Below are 17,339 nucleotides of genomic sequence, written 5' to 3' on the forward strand. Positions count from 1 at the left end.
GGAACTTTAACGTCGTATTTTATTCGTAAATTTAATGTGTACTGTAATTATGGAATATATGTTATATATGTTTTTAATCCAAAAAAAAAAAATCCTTGAGACACGAACAATTGACAATTGTCTTTTCAGACTTACGGTCTTGCTTATAAACGTTGCGATTGTTTCGTTAAACGCTCTTTCTGTCATCATTGGTTTGACATTTGAAAAAAGAAGGCACAGCATTGTTTAACTAATCACTCGCTAAACAACATTTATAAGTATGGCCGTTAATATTTAAAATTCCTAAGTTTTTAGATAAGGCAGTGTTGTTTACTAATATTCTTATTTTTCTTACCGCATAAACTGCAAGCTTGTGTTAGGAGTGGGGACGACAATAGTTTAAGGGCTAAGAGTTCAACCTGCGCATGTCATCGCTGGTTGACTCATTTACGATTGATGAATAGAGAGTTATATTTATACGCAGTCATATTTTTATAGAGATAGACAATACTCACAGTTCTAAAACGACGCACATATATTTCCCCCAATCGTAAGCATCGTACAACTGTATTAGTCTTGGATGTCGAAGGCGTCTCATCACATCGACTTCTCGTTCAACATTTCTTCTTTCATCTCTTCGATTGACGGAGACCAGTTTGGCTGCGAGTTCTAATCCGGTGGTTTTCTCCCGGCAGAGGTATACTGTGCCAAATTTACCCCTGGTAAAAGAAAAAGTAATGTTATTGCTATTATTAAAATAGAACAGCAAAATATTCATTTTTACACACCGTTTCAAATAGATAGATTGATTGAATAATGAATATAAGATAAATTGAATATGTTAAAAAACTAATAAAATAATAAATACAAATGAATGCGTTTCTAAGGCATTTGTACTTCAATATAGACGGGCCGGTTGGGGTGGTTGGTAGATACTTGCCTTTCATACCGAAGGTGGTGGGTTTGATTCCTACCAAGGGCAGACATTTGTGTGCATGAAAATGTATGTTTGTCCTAAGTCTGGGTGTAATTATCTATATAAGTATGTATTTACAAAAGAAAAGTAGTATATGTAATATATCAATTATCTAGTTTCCATAGTACAACCTCTGCTTATACTGTGAATAATTTCCCAGGATATTATATAAAAGTTTTATGTATCCGGTTGTATTACGGTACGTGAGATTAGTATTTAATATGAATACTAATTAAATGTGAACCAAGCCACAGGTGAAAGATAGAACAAATTAAAATAACTTTAAAATAGATGAACATTTGTAGTGCTTCCTTTATTTTGGAACGCTAATAGAATTGCCAGCTTTGTGGTAAATCCTACCACGACATTCTACCATGACACCTACCACAAATCAAAATGAACAAAAGAGACAGAAACGACATGCAATCGTTATGTTTTTAATTTTTCCATTAGTTCTGTGAACGAACCTAAGAATGTACCGTAACCTTTATAAATTAGCGACATTGACCCAATGGTTTTGCGATTAACGTCGCTGGGTGACACATAATATTGAATAAAATAATGTTTTAATAATATTCTGTACCTTTATGGGGAATCTTGGGAATTGTTTATTTAAAGGATTCCAAAAAAATTTTGAAGCATTGCTAATAACATGCCAGGACAAAGTAAAAACCTTAAAGATAGCTTACACTAGGAAGTGCTTTTGCAATATATGTTATAAATTCATTATAATTAATACCCTAGTTATGTATGTCACTCTGTATGTTCGCATTAATCTAAGACACGATCGAGGGGATATATCATTGTTTTCACATTCAAATAGACAGATCAGGCTTAGGATACTAATTTAGAGATTACTAATGCCTCTTATTCTGAGAAGAAAGTCGTGGGCGCTATGTACTCGTAGTTATTAAAAAAACCGTCTGAAGTGTTGGCAGCTCTACAATGCGATTTACACTATCAATAGTGTAACGAATAAACATGACTCACCGGCCAATCTCCGATAGCATATCGAAGAAGTCGTTAACATCCGTGTTCCTTTTGATCGTGACATCTCGACATGGAAATGGTGGCTCTATTTCTGAAAAAAAAAAACGATTTTTAAGCAAACAATAAAAATATTGATATAAGTTTATCTTAGTTGTATGTCGTCGTTCCCCACGAATGATGAGGTAGGATATAGTTAGCGAAAACGACTGATTATTAGGCTCCTAAGGGTATGCGAGAAACCTTTCTCAAAAGACGGGTAATTTCCATTAAAACAACTATTTAAAATTACAAATTCAAGCTTCATAATGTGAATGTAGAGTCACAATGCAGTTGTGAAATGACTAAAATATTTTAATCTATTCCATTTTTAAATAAAAACATATATAACTGGATTTATTTAATCTGAATTTATCGATATTTAAATGATCTTTAAAAGAATTTGTATATATTTGTTATAATTATATCGTTATATTATGTAAGTTACGTATTTATAGTAGTTATAAAAACATAACGAGACTTGAACACATGGTTCAATTTTTGTTCAAAAATCCTCTTTTTAATTTTTTCTTGGTATTCTATGAAGACAAATATCATATTAAAAACCCGTTGTAAAAATTATGTTTAAGGAAAACAAAAAATTAAAATATTAGGATACCGAGATACATAAATATATATACACAAATAATATATCTGTAGTTACAGACAATGACGACAATTTTTTGCAATTTATTTGCAATAAAATTAGATAACATCTCTCTTATTTATAATCTATCTCGATAATTGTAAGAAATCATCTGTGACATAGAAGATGAAAGTCGAAGATTCACGATAACAACATCCGATCATTTTTTTTTCTCACTGCAATTGACATTTAAAAGTTAATTAAGACGTTGTATTGGATCGTATCAAACACAGATTAAAAAAACTAGACGATCGAGTTTTAGAAAGTAAGTATTGACGCTGTTTTCACTTACTCCGGTTGACAAGGAACTTAGTACGTATTTTGGCGAATGTTCAAATATATAATTATAAGTGATGTTGCAATGTGCTAAGACCTGGATTATTGTTTAGTCTGTTGTATGCGCGACGTTGCCGGCGCCGCCTTAAACCGTAATGCGTGCTATATATGCGTGCTCTGATAAGACGCTTTGATCTTTGATTTTATTTGGCAAATTTATAAACTGTTTTATTTAAATAAACCAAAATATTTGTTTCGAGATTTTTTTATTACACTTTCAACAGTTTGTGGTCTTAGGTTAATGTTTAATTTGTGTAATAGGTCCTCCTCGTATCAATATCTATTTGTCTTAAGCATACAGTTATAAAAACTATTAATAATGGCTACCTGGTCACCTCATTTTAATCCGTGGGTATGGTAGGAGTTGACTAAGGGGTTTTTTGTAAAGCATATCCATCAATACCATTAGGAAATAAGCAAACCAATTATATGGAGGCGGGTAAGCAACCCACAAAAAATCTTTTTTCAGCTCACGGGATACAGGATATGTTCATAAATATAAAAACAAACATGGTATATCTATTAATAATTTAGACATTTACTCATCTACTTTATTTTTGTGTAAAAAATTGAATGTTTGCAATTTGTTCTGCGGAATATAATAGTCCCATTTGACCAGGCCCGGTCTTAGAGATCTAAGGTAGGTAGACACTTTGACATTTTTGTCTTTCCCCCACATACATCCCACATTGGGTAGCGGTTAGATTAACATTATAATATTATTTTTGGCTGGGTTGGGCCCCTCGGCCTCGGTCGAGCTTTAGACCTAAAGCCAGTACTTTCAGATTTCAGATTCCGTACGTCCCTTGTCGCCCCTCCCAAAAGCACTACGAGTATAAATTAGAAAAATATAAAGCTAAGAAGAGTTATTGTGATTTGTTTCTATACTAAAAAAAATATGTATTCATTAAATACATATTTTTTTGAGAAGACACTTAAAAATATAATATAGTTTACGACTAATATTTAATTTTTAACTTTAATTTGAATATCCATACAAAATCATGATGAGCAATTTTGCTTTATATTAATTATTAGGATGTTAAATTTACTTTTCAAAATTTAAAGAATGTTATTGATGTTATTAATGAAACCGCAATTAGTATAAACAATTTATCAATCCATAACAAAAACATAAATAACACTGTTTGTTGTTTGTTTGTGTTTTACATATAAGTTATTACGGAAATAAAATTAATACTATTTTAAATCCAATTAATAATTTCGACTATAAGGAAATATTAATAACATATATTTTAATGAGAATTTTAATTAAAGAAAAAAGACAAAGAAACAATATACTTATAAGATTTTTTAAATGGTGTTCGACCTTCAATTAAATAAAGTCCGTTTCGTGTTTACTTAAAAGACTCTAAACCACTTGTGCAAATATGGCGATCATTAAATTTAAAGGTTAGTCTTGAAAATTGTCTTTTCATATATGTTTAATTATGTCGATTTAGTTTGTTTATAAAAGTATGCATTAACTGCCTCGTTGGCGTACTGACTTGTTCAAGAGGCCGCAAATTACAAAATTGTTGAGTTCAAATAAGAAGCTTTTTTGTACAAGCTGCATAATGCTTACCTAACAAAATTGGTGAATTGCGTGCAAGTGTAACAAGGTTTATGAGATTATCATTGGATTGTATTAGAGTGGGATTTAGAGGAATATTCTTTATTTAAAAACATGCATTCTAGCTGTACAAAATTATTATAATTTTATTTAAAGGGGAAAACAATTCTAATGAGATATAATTTATGTAGGACATATTTGTGTCATTTGCGCGTATATATGTTACAATAAAAAGAGGTGACTGACCATCTATTGGCTCATATTCTATTAATAAAAATTAAAGAAAAAAAATCTACATTATAAATGTCTCAAGCATATCTCAAAGGCAAGAACAAGGATGACACGAACGATAAAACTTCCTCAACGGAAAAATTTAATGACGTCCAAGATAAAATCTAAATACGCAATTAAAATGTACATTATATACTGTAGATGAGTCGCAATAATACAGATTATTACTAACAAGTAGGTGTATGCTGGAGACGGTGTGTTTTAAATGAGTTTCTATGTAAATGGTTCACTTATTAAAAAAAATAATGTACAAAATTGCATAAGGGCACTTCCTGCCCTTCACCACCTGATGAAAAGTGACAACCACCGCCTATAGACAACTGTATCATCGAAGAGCTTGCAAGTGCGTTGCTGGCCTTTTAGGATTGAATAGGCTCTTTTCTTGAAGGTTCCTATGTCATATCTAGTTCCAGGCGAGGCAAGATATGCCTTAAAAATCGCACTGCTGAAATCACATCGAGGTGGTATGGATGGAATTTATAATTTTCACGCGATGTCCGATGGTAAAATTTAGCGGCGGGATTAAACCAAACAATACCTCACAGCATGTATATATTTAAATATACTTCCCAGTGAATATATATTTATATATACTTAATTACCTACTTAAAATATAATGCCTCCTCACATATATAGGTTCATGAGGTTGACGACAAAGCTTATTAATTAAATAAAAATAAGATTCATTCTTTTAATGATTAACGGTAGCATTAATTCAATTGCGTTAAAAATGAACTCGAACCCCATAGATTTTTTTTTTTTGAATGAGCAATTTAATCACCAAACAATAATATTTTTATTGGCTTGTAAGATGAATGAGCGAGTGTATTAATAGTCGCAAGAAATATAACACCCACATTGTGCTGTACAATGTACATTGACCCTGACAATGTTATATAGAACCTCTAGCCTTATGTCTGTGGTCAATTGTGACCGCTAGAAATAATGTGATACATTACACGTGCTTTTATTTGCAGATTAATTTTAAATTCATGCAATATTATTTAAATTATTGCTTACGAATAAGTTGTAATTTATTATTGAAATTATTTTAACTTATCAACAATGATGGTCCAAGATTTGTCAGTGGTTAGAGGTTCAGTTATTAAATGAATGTCGTGGGTTCAAATCCGTACATATATTTTTTCATGTTCTTTTCGAGCCGTGATGGCCGAGTGGTTAGAAGAGGTGAATTTTAAGCGATGATTCCGACACCATTGAATATTCATGTGCTTAATTTGTGTTTATAATTCATCTGAAGGAAAAAAATCTGAGGAAACCAACCCTCAGGATGGAGTTAGCTACAAACATTTTCCTCAAAAGGAGGCCTTAGCCCAGCAGTGGGACATTTACAGGATGTTAGTTTACTTATTCTTTTCGAGCTCAGAGGTATATCATACCTCAATAAATCGTGTGATGAAATGGTATAACCTAACTCAAACATTGAAAATTTTACACTTCTCCGCCAAGCCGCTAAAGAGAGACGTCACGGAATAATTTCTTAATTGTTATTCTTAAGCTGGAGATTTAACTAAGAAGTTGGTATTATACAGGCTGTTTACTTTACCATGAATGGTGTCATACTTGAATTTAAATGAATATTTCGTTTTGTAATCTAGTAATGCTACGAAATGCGTCACCGTTGATCTATTTGTCGTAAGATGAATGGGTAACCCTATACATAATAATAGCACGTAGGAATGGCGGACGTGACGTAACGTCATGTCATTATTGAAAATAAATGAATCTTTAACAGAAGCCGCCGTTGGATTTGGTCCAAAATGCAATACTTATATAAAAACTATATTCACGCCCTGATTACAAACCACGTGTACATTTAAAAGTAATATCGGTTAAATAAATATGTAATTGACATTTCAGAGAAAGAACGGATATCTAATAAAATAAAGTGATTATCATTAATATTTTTTTAAATTTATTTAGACTTAAAGATTTAATGTATTTTTTGAATTTTGTTGCCTTAAATTATGTAACATTGTTCTAACTATTATGTATTATCGTTACATTGCATTCGGTTGTACCGATGTTGACAACTTATACACAAGGTGAGACACATAAACACATAATATGATACATAATTTTTAGGTATAGCAGGACAGATTTCGATTCTAAATTAAGAAAAATTATTTAGCAAATACGATATTTTATATTTAAAAAAAAAAAAAAACTGTTTCGGAACTATTTCGATAAATAACAGATTAATGATGTTTCGGAGTCACTTGTCTCCTTAACGACACATCTTAATGTTTTGAGACGTTCATCTGCCGAGATAAAATTAAAACGGATTCCGATCTTCTGCCAAAAATCGAATGTTTTTGTTTATTTTATTTGAGCCAATTGCTTTCAAAACGCGACTAGCACGTTCCTTTTTTGAATTACTATCGCGCATTACGGCTTTTGTTTTATTAAAGAGGTGATGATGTCCTCTCGGCCGTTTTTGTCGGAGGCGGCCAATCTCAAGCCAGAATAGCTAACTGCGCAGGACATATTACATAGTGCCTGTGTGTGCGCAAATACAAGTGTTTTTTTCTATTTGTTTAAGCACTTAATACGATTAAACGCCAAATCTGGCACGACGGAAGACAGTTCAGGTGCACAGCTCAGGGCCAGCAGCTATACGTTCTTTCCGATGCATAGGAATGTAAGCACCCTCCATAAACCTAGGTTCAGGTTCAGTCAGTTCAGTCGTGGTTCTTGATAGAGAAAAGAGCCGGAGATTAAGCCCAGGACTTTGGGATCTGCAGCTTTATAAGATTTAGTCTTTCGCTTAACATCAATATATTGGAGTGTTATGTTATGTTCCTATTTGAAGGGTTAGTGATTCAATGGAATTATAGGCTTAAGGCACATAATATCTTAGATAACATGTTTTTTTTTTCTCAAGGATAAGGGTTTTTTTAGTTTTAGTTTTTTGTTCTTATAATTTCATTTATTTATTTATTTTCGTGTGCGCGCATTTGTTTATGTTTACCCAATAGTCAGGGGCCATCTGAAAATCAGTGCTGTGCATTAGCACAGCTTATACTGAGATGAACCCCTTGCTACCTACACTGTATTCTTTAATTTTATTTATTTTTCTTCTGTATAATCTATGTGATGGTTTATATGTTTAGTGACAGGAACAATTAAGACTCATTGCAGAGCCAAAATTTATAGAAGGATATGACCACTTTTTATCAGGGCATGTTTTATGTTTAGGGGGCGGGGGGCAGGTAAATAAAAGTAGCCTATGTCATTGCGGTTCAAGCTTGCTTCATACCAAATCTCATCAAAATCGATTCAGTAGTTTAGCCGTAACAGACAGATAGAGTTACTTTCGCATTTATAATATTTGTTTACATTATATAAATAATTAATTGATTTATAGGAAAACAAAAGGTCATGGTTTAATAGTATGATAATCTTAACGGTGCTTCTGTTAAGATTAAAGTGTGTCGCCATAATCTTTATCATAAAATATATTGCTTTGATAAAATTTATTATTTATCATACTAGCTCGACTTCGTGCGTTTGTAATAAGAATCTTATTTATTTTTGTTTAAGTCGTCGTCCCGATCGCAGTGCCTACCGGATCCAATCTAAACAAAAATCAAGATAGGTCAACCGTTTAGGAATTAAGTACAATTTTTTACATTTTTTTACAATTCAATGACATGTGTCATGTGTCAATGACATATGTCACATTTGATATTACAATAATACAAATTGTAAACTAATGTATAAAATAAAATATTTCTTTTATCTTACCTCCGACAGGATCTGATTCATCGACGTGGATCATGTCGATTGATCTGAAAAAAAAATAAGAATATTTAATAACTAGTTTTATTAAGCAATAAACAAAGCAGCTATAAATAGATAAATTGTTTATAGTCAGAATACCGAATTCAATAAAAAAAGTGTATGTCTATGGCACATACATTTTGAATGACATTTGATACATACCCGCGATTTAAAAAAAAAGTTTTTTTAATCACGGAAATAATTTAATAACAATATTAAATTTGTTAACAGATTTAATGTTGTGATTAAATTAAATTATTTATTGTTTTTTTTTTTAGATTAAATTAAATTCTGTATGTTATTGCGATGATTTAAATCGAGTATATATAAAACATATCGTTCGATGCCAATTGAATTTGACAATTGAAATTAACCTTTGGATGTTCTCCATAAATAGCATAAGGAAATTAGTCATTAGCCACAATTAATTCAGTTATTCCATAAGCTATCTTTGTTAATAATAAGTGAGTAGATTTTAATGGGTACTTGAAAATATGTCATGACTAATCCGATATGAAAATAAACAACATGGGTGCAATCTTGCATTCCATTGTTTTAATGTTTTTAACCTACAAATTACTACTACTGGTTCAATGGTCGCCCGCGTAATGCCAATATTACTAAAAAAACTCACTTCTAAATAGTTATACTCAGTAATTTAAAGAGTTTAAAAAATAATAAGATTATAAGATATTTAAATTATCATTTGATTTCGATATTAAATTTGATAAATTTAAGTGTGTATCAGTATTTTTTGAGGCAAAATTGACTAGCTGCCCATCCCGGCTTCGCACGGTAAGGATACTTAAAACATTTATATCGTAATACATAAAATTATATTGGTTTACGCGGCACACGCCAGTAAATCTCTAATGGGTTTTTCTGATATCTTTAACAATCATCGTCATATTTCATCTTATTTACACAATTAAATAAATGATATACTTAAACCTATCTCTTGAATAATTCCGTCTATTGGTGTAAACCGTATGAACATAAGTTCGGTAGTTGAGTATATCTCGTTCAGACAGACAGCCACGGCGGGGGCTTTGTTTCATAATGAGTAGTCATACTGATAAAGAAATTTTCTCCTTTAGGATATTTGTCAAACGTATTCATGGTCAAAGAATCTTTGTTTATACAAATAAGAGGTTTCCAAGTTTACCGTATAATTAGCTCTTGAAACTGGGTCAGCTATTCGGGTTTACGTTGTTGTGATTTCAGCTGGCGACGTCTCTAGCGAATGCACAAATATTAAATGCGGTATTGTTATTTTTGCTTTGGATACTAGATGCCATTTTGTTTTTATTTGTGAAACTCGAAATGATGGTTTGTTTTCATTTATAGTTTTTTTTAATTATTTGTATTTGATAATAAAAATTCTGTATTGTAAGTGCATTTAAAAAAAATGAGCGATGATAAATTGCAGTATTCAAATGAAATGTAGTTTGAAAATATAATCGTATGAAAATTATACGTAGCGTTAACATGAACGTTACGTTACGTTATTTACAATTCTATTTTTAAAAAAATATGCGCAAATCATGTGATTGTGATTAATGTGTAGAGCCAGTTCCTGCATTTTACGATCAACAAAACTACACAAACAGGACAAGGTTAAAGTAATAGTCTATTGAATGATTTAACTCAAACGTAATATTTAAAAATAAATTGTTTGATGTTATCTTAAAATTCGTATCAGAAAATATTAAATCTTTGTGTCAAATATTTAAATATATATGAAAAAATATATCTTTATATAATAATAATATTTATTATTTTTTAATTGATTGCATTAATTTATTTAATATATATATATATATATATATAATCAGTATGGTTTAAGAATTGTTGCTTTCGATTGCATAAAATACACTGGCCGCCAAAAAAATCGACCCACCCGTATTTTTTTACTTACAAAGTTGTTATCTTAATTATGCGAAGACCTAGGTGGATTGTTTTACTTATGGGACATACATTTAACATTTTATTACCCATTTGATATTGATTTGGAGTAGTTGTAAGTGTTATTGAGGATATTTGGAATATTTTTAAAGTATTGATAAGAAAACGTTACTTTGTGCACAAAGTGCATGGTTAGTTTATTTCCAGTTCTTAACGCGGAGTCATCTCGGTTCGATGTTTATTATTGATTAAGTGTATGAAACTTTGTTGAAACAATAATTTTAATAAGTTTACACATAAAAAATGGATACTACTGAAGCAGAAGCTGCTCAAGTCGTAGCTCTTATTCATGAGGGGTTAAGTCAGCGAAATGTGGCTAGAACACTAAAATTAAGTCGTTCAGCGGTGCGAAGAGTGTACAAACGCTACTTGGAGACTGGGGAGTATCGCCGGAGACCAGGATCTGGCAGGGGGCGTGTCACGAACCCGACCGATGACCGTTTTATTGGTTTGACGTCTTTAAGAAACCGACATCTTTCGGTTGTTGACGTTCAAGGTAGACTCCGAGAAAGTCGTGGAGTGTCTGTGAGTGAAAATACTGTAAGAAGAAGACTTCGAGAGCAAAACTTAACCCCTCACAAGCCAGCAACAGGACCAAAACTCACAGCATCCCATCGACAAGCAAGACTACAATTTGCTAGGCAGCACGTCGATTGGACACTGGAACAATGGGAGACAGTATTGTTCAGTGATGAAAGCCGAATGTCTCTAGTAGGCTCTGATGGACGACGTAACGTCATGCGAAGGCCAGGAGAACGCTACTCTCAGTGTTGCATTCGAGAAACAGTCCGATTTGGTGGAGGCTCTACAATGTTTTGGGGAGGTATTTCTTTGACGGGACGCACAGAGCTGGTTTTTTTCCGTAATCGTGCTGTTAATGCTGAAACTTACATAACGGACATTCTGGAGCCTCATGTGATGCCTTACGCTGGATATATTGGGGATAAATTCCAACTTATGCACGACAACGCACGACCTCACGTCGCTAGAATTGTTAAAGACTATCTCAGGGAAGTCGAAATTCCAGTTATGCAGTGGCCAGCCAATAGTCCGGACTTAAACCCGATAGAGCACCTCTGGGACCAGCTAAAACTTACGGTTCGAGCACGAAATCCAATTCCAGAAACCCTGAATCAACTGGAAGCTGCCCTAACTGAAGAATGGCAATAGACCCCACAGGAAGACATTTAAAAGCTAATCAGGTCACTTAATAGGCGTATGCAGGCAGTGATTAGGTCAAAAGGAGGAAACACTCCCTATTAAAGTAAGATTTAGGCACCCAAATTTAAAAACAAACGGCATAATCGTTTTGTACACAAAAAAATAAAATTGCGTAAAATTTTGTGTTTTCGTGTTTTGTCACATATTTACCTAAAAACCTATTTTTTGCGCACTATTTCTGTTTTTGTACAATCCTACAATTGCATTTTTTCATTATCAATCTTAAAAATATAAATATGTGGTAGTTTAAAACCATACGATAGTTTTTTTACAAAAAATGTAGGTGGGTCGATTTTTTTGGAGGCCAGGTAATTATAAAAAAACGGAAACTAGTTTATCACACAGACTTTAATCCTGCTAATTATATGGAAACTTTTTCAATTTTACTTTTTAATAATTTTATCTGGATTTGTATATTCTTTTACATATCTACGTTTATTGATTTTACATTGATACTCCATGTAAAGTTTAAAAAATATATACCGTAACAGCCTGTGAATGTCCCACTGCTGGGCTAAAGGCCTCCGCACCTCTTTTTGAGGAGAAGGTTTGGAGCTTATTCCACCACGCTGCTCCAATGCGGGTTGGTGGAATACACATGTGGCAGAATTTCAGTGAAATTAGACACATGCAGGATTCCTCACGATGTTTTCCTTCACCGTCAAGCACGAGATGAATTATAATCACAAATTAAGCACATGAAAATTCAGTGTTGCTTGCCCGGGTTTGAACCCACGATCATCGGTTAAGATTCACGCGTTCTTACCACTAGGCCATCTCGGCTTTTGAAAAAAAATATATGTAATGTATTTATTTTGAATTCAGCCATTTGGTTTCTGGCTGATTATAATTAATCAACATAGGTATCGCAATTAATGAACATAAATACCAAACAAGGAATCATTTTTAATTTCAAATATGGAGGCAGAATGGCAAATAGTCTACCTAATTATAAGCGGTCATAGACATTGGCACTATAAGAAATATTAACCACCCTTACATCGTGAATGCGGCACCAACTTTGGGAACTAAGGTATTCCGTGTGGCTGTAGTTACACTCGCCCTTCTAACCAAAACACAACATTACTAAGTAAGAGTACCGAGATCAAAGTACTTAACGAGTATACACAGTATATAAAATTTTATAAAAACAAAATAATTATAACAATAGTTTTAGAATTTATTATTTATTCTTTTAGTAAACCTTATATTGACTGTTAAGCACTATATATCTATAAAATTGACATTTTGCAACTTATCACAAGAAACCGTACATTTAAAAAAAAATAGGATGTAACGTACGCCATTTTTAAAAATATCCAGCCTGCCAGTCTTAAAAGTCTGCCAAATCCTGATTATTGCAGCGTTATCTCAAACAGCGCCGACGAATAAATGGGACAAGGGCAAGCGAATAATGAATGTATTTTGAATTTTGATGTCAAAATGAAAAAAATAGTATTTTAACAGAATCTCACGACAATGGTACCGCAATTGTATTTTGTAATAAATTTATATCTCACTTGTGAAATATTGATAACCGACTTCGGTGATTCGCTATTTTGAAACGCGTGTCCTATAAATGTCATAATTATGTCAATGTCACATATCACTTTATGACATATTACGATCGTGTGCGGAGTGCTCGAGTTTTTTCTTACAGACTATCTCTATTGTTATTTCGGGTGGTAATTTAATTTTGGAACTGTTTATAATGTATCTTTAAAGAATGTTGGTAAGTATATGGTTGGATTGCATATTTATATATAATAAAAAAATATTAAGCCGTCAACGTAATTAGATTATACATTTATAACAGTTAAAGCATATCTGTTATATGATAATGTCCAAACAGCTTGATATTATTAGTATTGACATGAAATTTGGCAAGATAATATATTATTTATTCTAGGGAATCGACTAATCAGGTTTGGAGTAACGTGGTGGAATTAGCTTCTAAACTTCTCGAAAGTAGAAGCCTTAGCCGAGCAGTTTAGTATTAATTAATATTTGCGTTAATGTAACTGAAATAAACAAATTAATAAAATATAAAGATTCAATAATTCACGTCCGAAGACAATGGAAAATTTCAACGTTGCAATTAATTTGATGATACAATAATAGTGTGCGATCAATTCGTAGTAAATATAGCTTTCACGAGTCAAGGTGAAATTCTTCATGTGGGCGGCATGTCTGTTGATTGACAAGTACTAGATATATCATAGAATTGACTCTTTACTGTTGGGGCCTAATAGACCACGGGGATCTCAACAATACTGATTTTTACGTTTAATTTGTATTTATATAAGGAATCAAATGTTCTGCGACATCATGAAGAAACCTGTATAAAGTAAAATATTCTATCACTTGGATATGTATGTATGTACATCAACCAACTCGAAAGGAGAAGTGTGGCGTGTTGTAATGAACTTAAAACTAGTACCTTAATACTACGTCTACGCAGCTTAGCAAATATATATAAGTAATTTTAATTATTTATAATTTATACAGAGTATATATAACTTATGAAACTTTTTCATTGGACGTAAATTGAAATAATTATTTAAGTATATCTTTTTTTTAAACAATACATTACAGTACAGTAACAGCCTGATAATGTCCCACGGCTGGGCTAAGGCCTCCTCTCCCTTTTGAGGAGAAGCTTTGGAGCTTATTCCACCACGCTGTTCCAATGCGGGTTGGTATAATTTCAATGAAATTACACATGCAGGTTTCCTCGCGATGTTTTCCTTCCCCGTCAAGCACGAGATCAATTATAAACACAAATTAAGCACATGAAAATTCAGTGGTACTTGCCCGGGTTTGAAGCCACGATTATCGGTTAAGATTCACGCGGTTTAACCACTAGGCCAACTCGGCTATATATTTAAAAAAAAGTATAATTAAAAAGTTGTGTGCTATAACATAATTATATCCATTACCGTGAATAACTTATTTATCAAATAAAATACTTCTAGCGTTTTGATTGTATTGAAAAAAAAAACCATGTAAACATAAAAAAAGACATAGAAAACATTTATAATATTAACTTTAAGACTTAGGAATTAAAGCTTTCTAAAATTTATTGCAGATATTTAATTTTTTAATGATGAAAGGAAGTAACATAATGTATTTCGAATATTTATTACATTTTTTTCCATTCAAATGTAAGTTTTTAAATCTAAATAAAAAAATCACTAAGTAATAAGTAATTTTAGTTTTTATCGAAAAAAGTTATACCGAAAAAAAGAAACGATTTGCTCTAAAATGATCTACTTGTTCAAATGCATTCCAATTGTCTTTTCATTCAATCCAACTTTTATATTAGCAGTGGACGAGCCGGTTGGCGTGGTTGGTAGATACTTGCCTTTCACGCCGAAGGTTGTGGGTTCGATTCCCACCAAGGACAGACATTTGTGTGTATGTCATGTCATGTCTGTCTATCATGAGTCTGGGTGTAATTATCTGTATAAGTATGTATTTATAAAGGAAAAGTAATACTACATATACTACTTGTTCATCAGTTATCAGTTGTCCGGTTTCCATAGCACAACCTTATACAAGCTTAATTTGTGATCAGATGGCCGTGTGTGAAAAATGTCCCAGGATATTATTATTATTATTATTATTAGAAGTGCTATAGCGTCATCTAGTGTCGTGTCAAAAATTTACGAGTATCTATCTAGCAATCATTATAGTGTCGATGTCTAATATATATATTACGTTTTCTATTATTCATGCAATGGTGTTAGGTTAGGTGTCGTATAAACTATCACCGTAGTGAGAGTTACATATTGAAATACACACATGTATCTAATCTTACAAGATTTCTCATTGAGATTATAAGTGCTACTCCACTCAGATAATGAGACGACCGGTTCCAAAGGAATGCGGATGCATTTGACATTTTACAATTATCTCAATCAAATATATAACAAAAAATCAGGCGCTTCAGATTCAACGTTTACGGTGCTCTCGTTTATGGCGGTGATAACGTGATTGCTAAACTTGTACTCGATGTACACTGGTAATATTTTTAATAAAACAATTCACGACGGCACAAAACTGCGCAAAATATTCGAGTGATACTGAATACATTCGTAAACTACATTTAGCATTTAGCGAGAATATAATATTAAAAAAAAAAGAAAATATTGTTAATTTAAGATTAAATAATATAATTATAATTTTTTATTACATGTAAAATAAAATATCATTATGGTCTATCAAGTGTGACACCAAACTATCGAATTAACAAAGAAATGTATATTTAGGTCCGTATTATATTTAGACGAGACATTTATCACGTGCTAAGATCAACCCGACAGACAATCAAGGAAGTGCTAGGACCGGGCAACACTTAAAATAAATCATATATTATATACTTTATAGTTATTGATATAAGAACTATTGTTATTCTTCATTCGGTCCAAAGCTGCATTTACATTCTATTGGCATCAGCTTGTCAATAAATTTCAACGGGCGTCAGACATTTGAGCGACGTTCTTATACTGTGGTCGATATAATAGTTAATTATATTTTATAATAAATAATTTCATTAGGTACAATGTCACGTATTTACCAGTAAAATAACTCATAATATTTTTAGACAATGACCTTTTATAATGTACCTCGTCATGTTTAGACGAACGCCCGTCTGAATTGGTTATGATACTATGGATGTTTTGCTGCAGGGTTTTGCAATTTGAATTTTTAAAAACAAAAGTGATCGAACAATTTTTATTCTAATTTTAAATGTTTCTTTCATTTTATTTTATTATTTTTATTTTATTGAGGCTAAGGTTTATTTCTATTCTTAGAATAAGAATCATTTTGACAGATTATGTATAGATAAAATGACTATTTATTCACTTTTCTGATAAAAATACCTTTATCGCAACGTTAAATAGTTTGCATTTTTTTTATTTTTGTTTTATTATAAATAAAAAATGATGTTATTAGTTTTCTAATTAAACTTTTGTGAAATTTAGAATTTCGTCAATATATATACATATATATTTTTTATAATATTGTTTGCGTATATAATGTTGTGTTTATTTTTAAATTACAATAAAGTTACTAGTGCGTCATAGCGTCTATAATAATGCTATTGCCTATTGTTTCTTGTGAATTGAAACAAGTAGGCTGTTAATTGATAGTTCACTCATCGTATTAGCACGTTGGGACCGAATAAAACCAGTTTTTCAATTATTGAATTCTTAACTGACATCATTACTGATAACATTTTATTGAATGATATCAATTCACCTTCGAAGTTATTTTGTTATCTTTGTTAGATATGAGTGCAGTTTTTATTTATATCTTTAATCCATTTTTCTTGCGCAATTTTATGGATAGTCAGTATATTCACTTGGTATAAGAGCTTTGTGCAAGCCCGTCTGGGTAGGTACCGCCAAACAGCAATAGGTACTATTGTTGTGTTCCGGTTTGAAGGGCTAGTGAGCCAGTATAACTACAGGCACAAGGGACATAGCATCTGAGTTCCCAAGGTTGGTGGCGCATTG

At 32.0% G+C, this 17,339-nt stretch overlaps 1 protein-coding gene across 1 annotated transcript in view; it reads right to left on the reverse strand.

Annotated features, from left to right (window-relative positions):
• LOC126776786 (myosin light chain kinase, smooth muscle-like) overlaps positions 1 to 17,339 on the reverse strand; it is a 41,179-nt gene that overhangs the window by 15,011 nt on the left and 8,829 nt on the right. The window contains exons 2-4 of the mRNA XM_050499547.1: positions 8,596 to 8,639; positions 1,946 to 2,036; positions 495 to 698 (exon numbers count right to left, since the gene is read on the reverse strand). Coding sequence (XP_050355504.1) covers positions 495 to 698; positions 1,946 to 2,036; positions 8,596 to 8,629 — 329 coding nt within the window. The 5' untranslated portion in view covers positions 8,630 to 8,639. The remainder of the gene's footprint in view (positions 1 to 494; positions 699 to 1,945; positions 2,037 to 8,595; positions 8,640 to 17,339) is intronic.

Source organism: Nymphalis io, chromosome 21 (assembly GCF_905147045.1).
Source record: "Nymphalis io chromosome 21, ilAglIoxx1.1, whole genome shotgun sequence".
In the NCBI taxonomy this organism is placed as follows: Eukaryota; Metazoa; Arthropoda; class Insecta; order Lepidoptera; family Nymphalidae; genus Nymphalis; species Nymphalis io.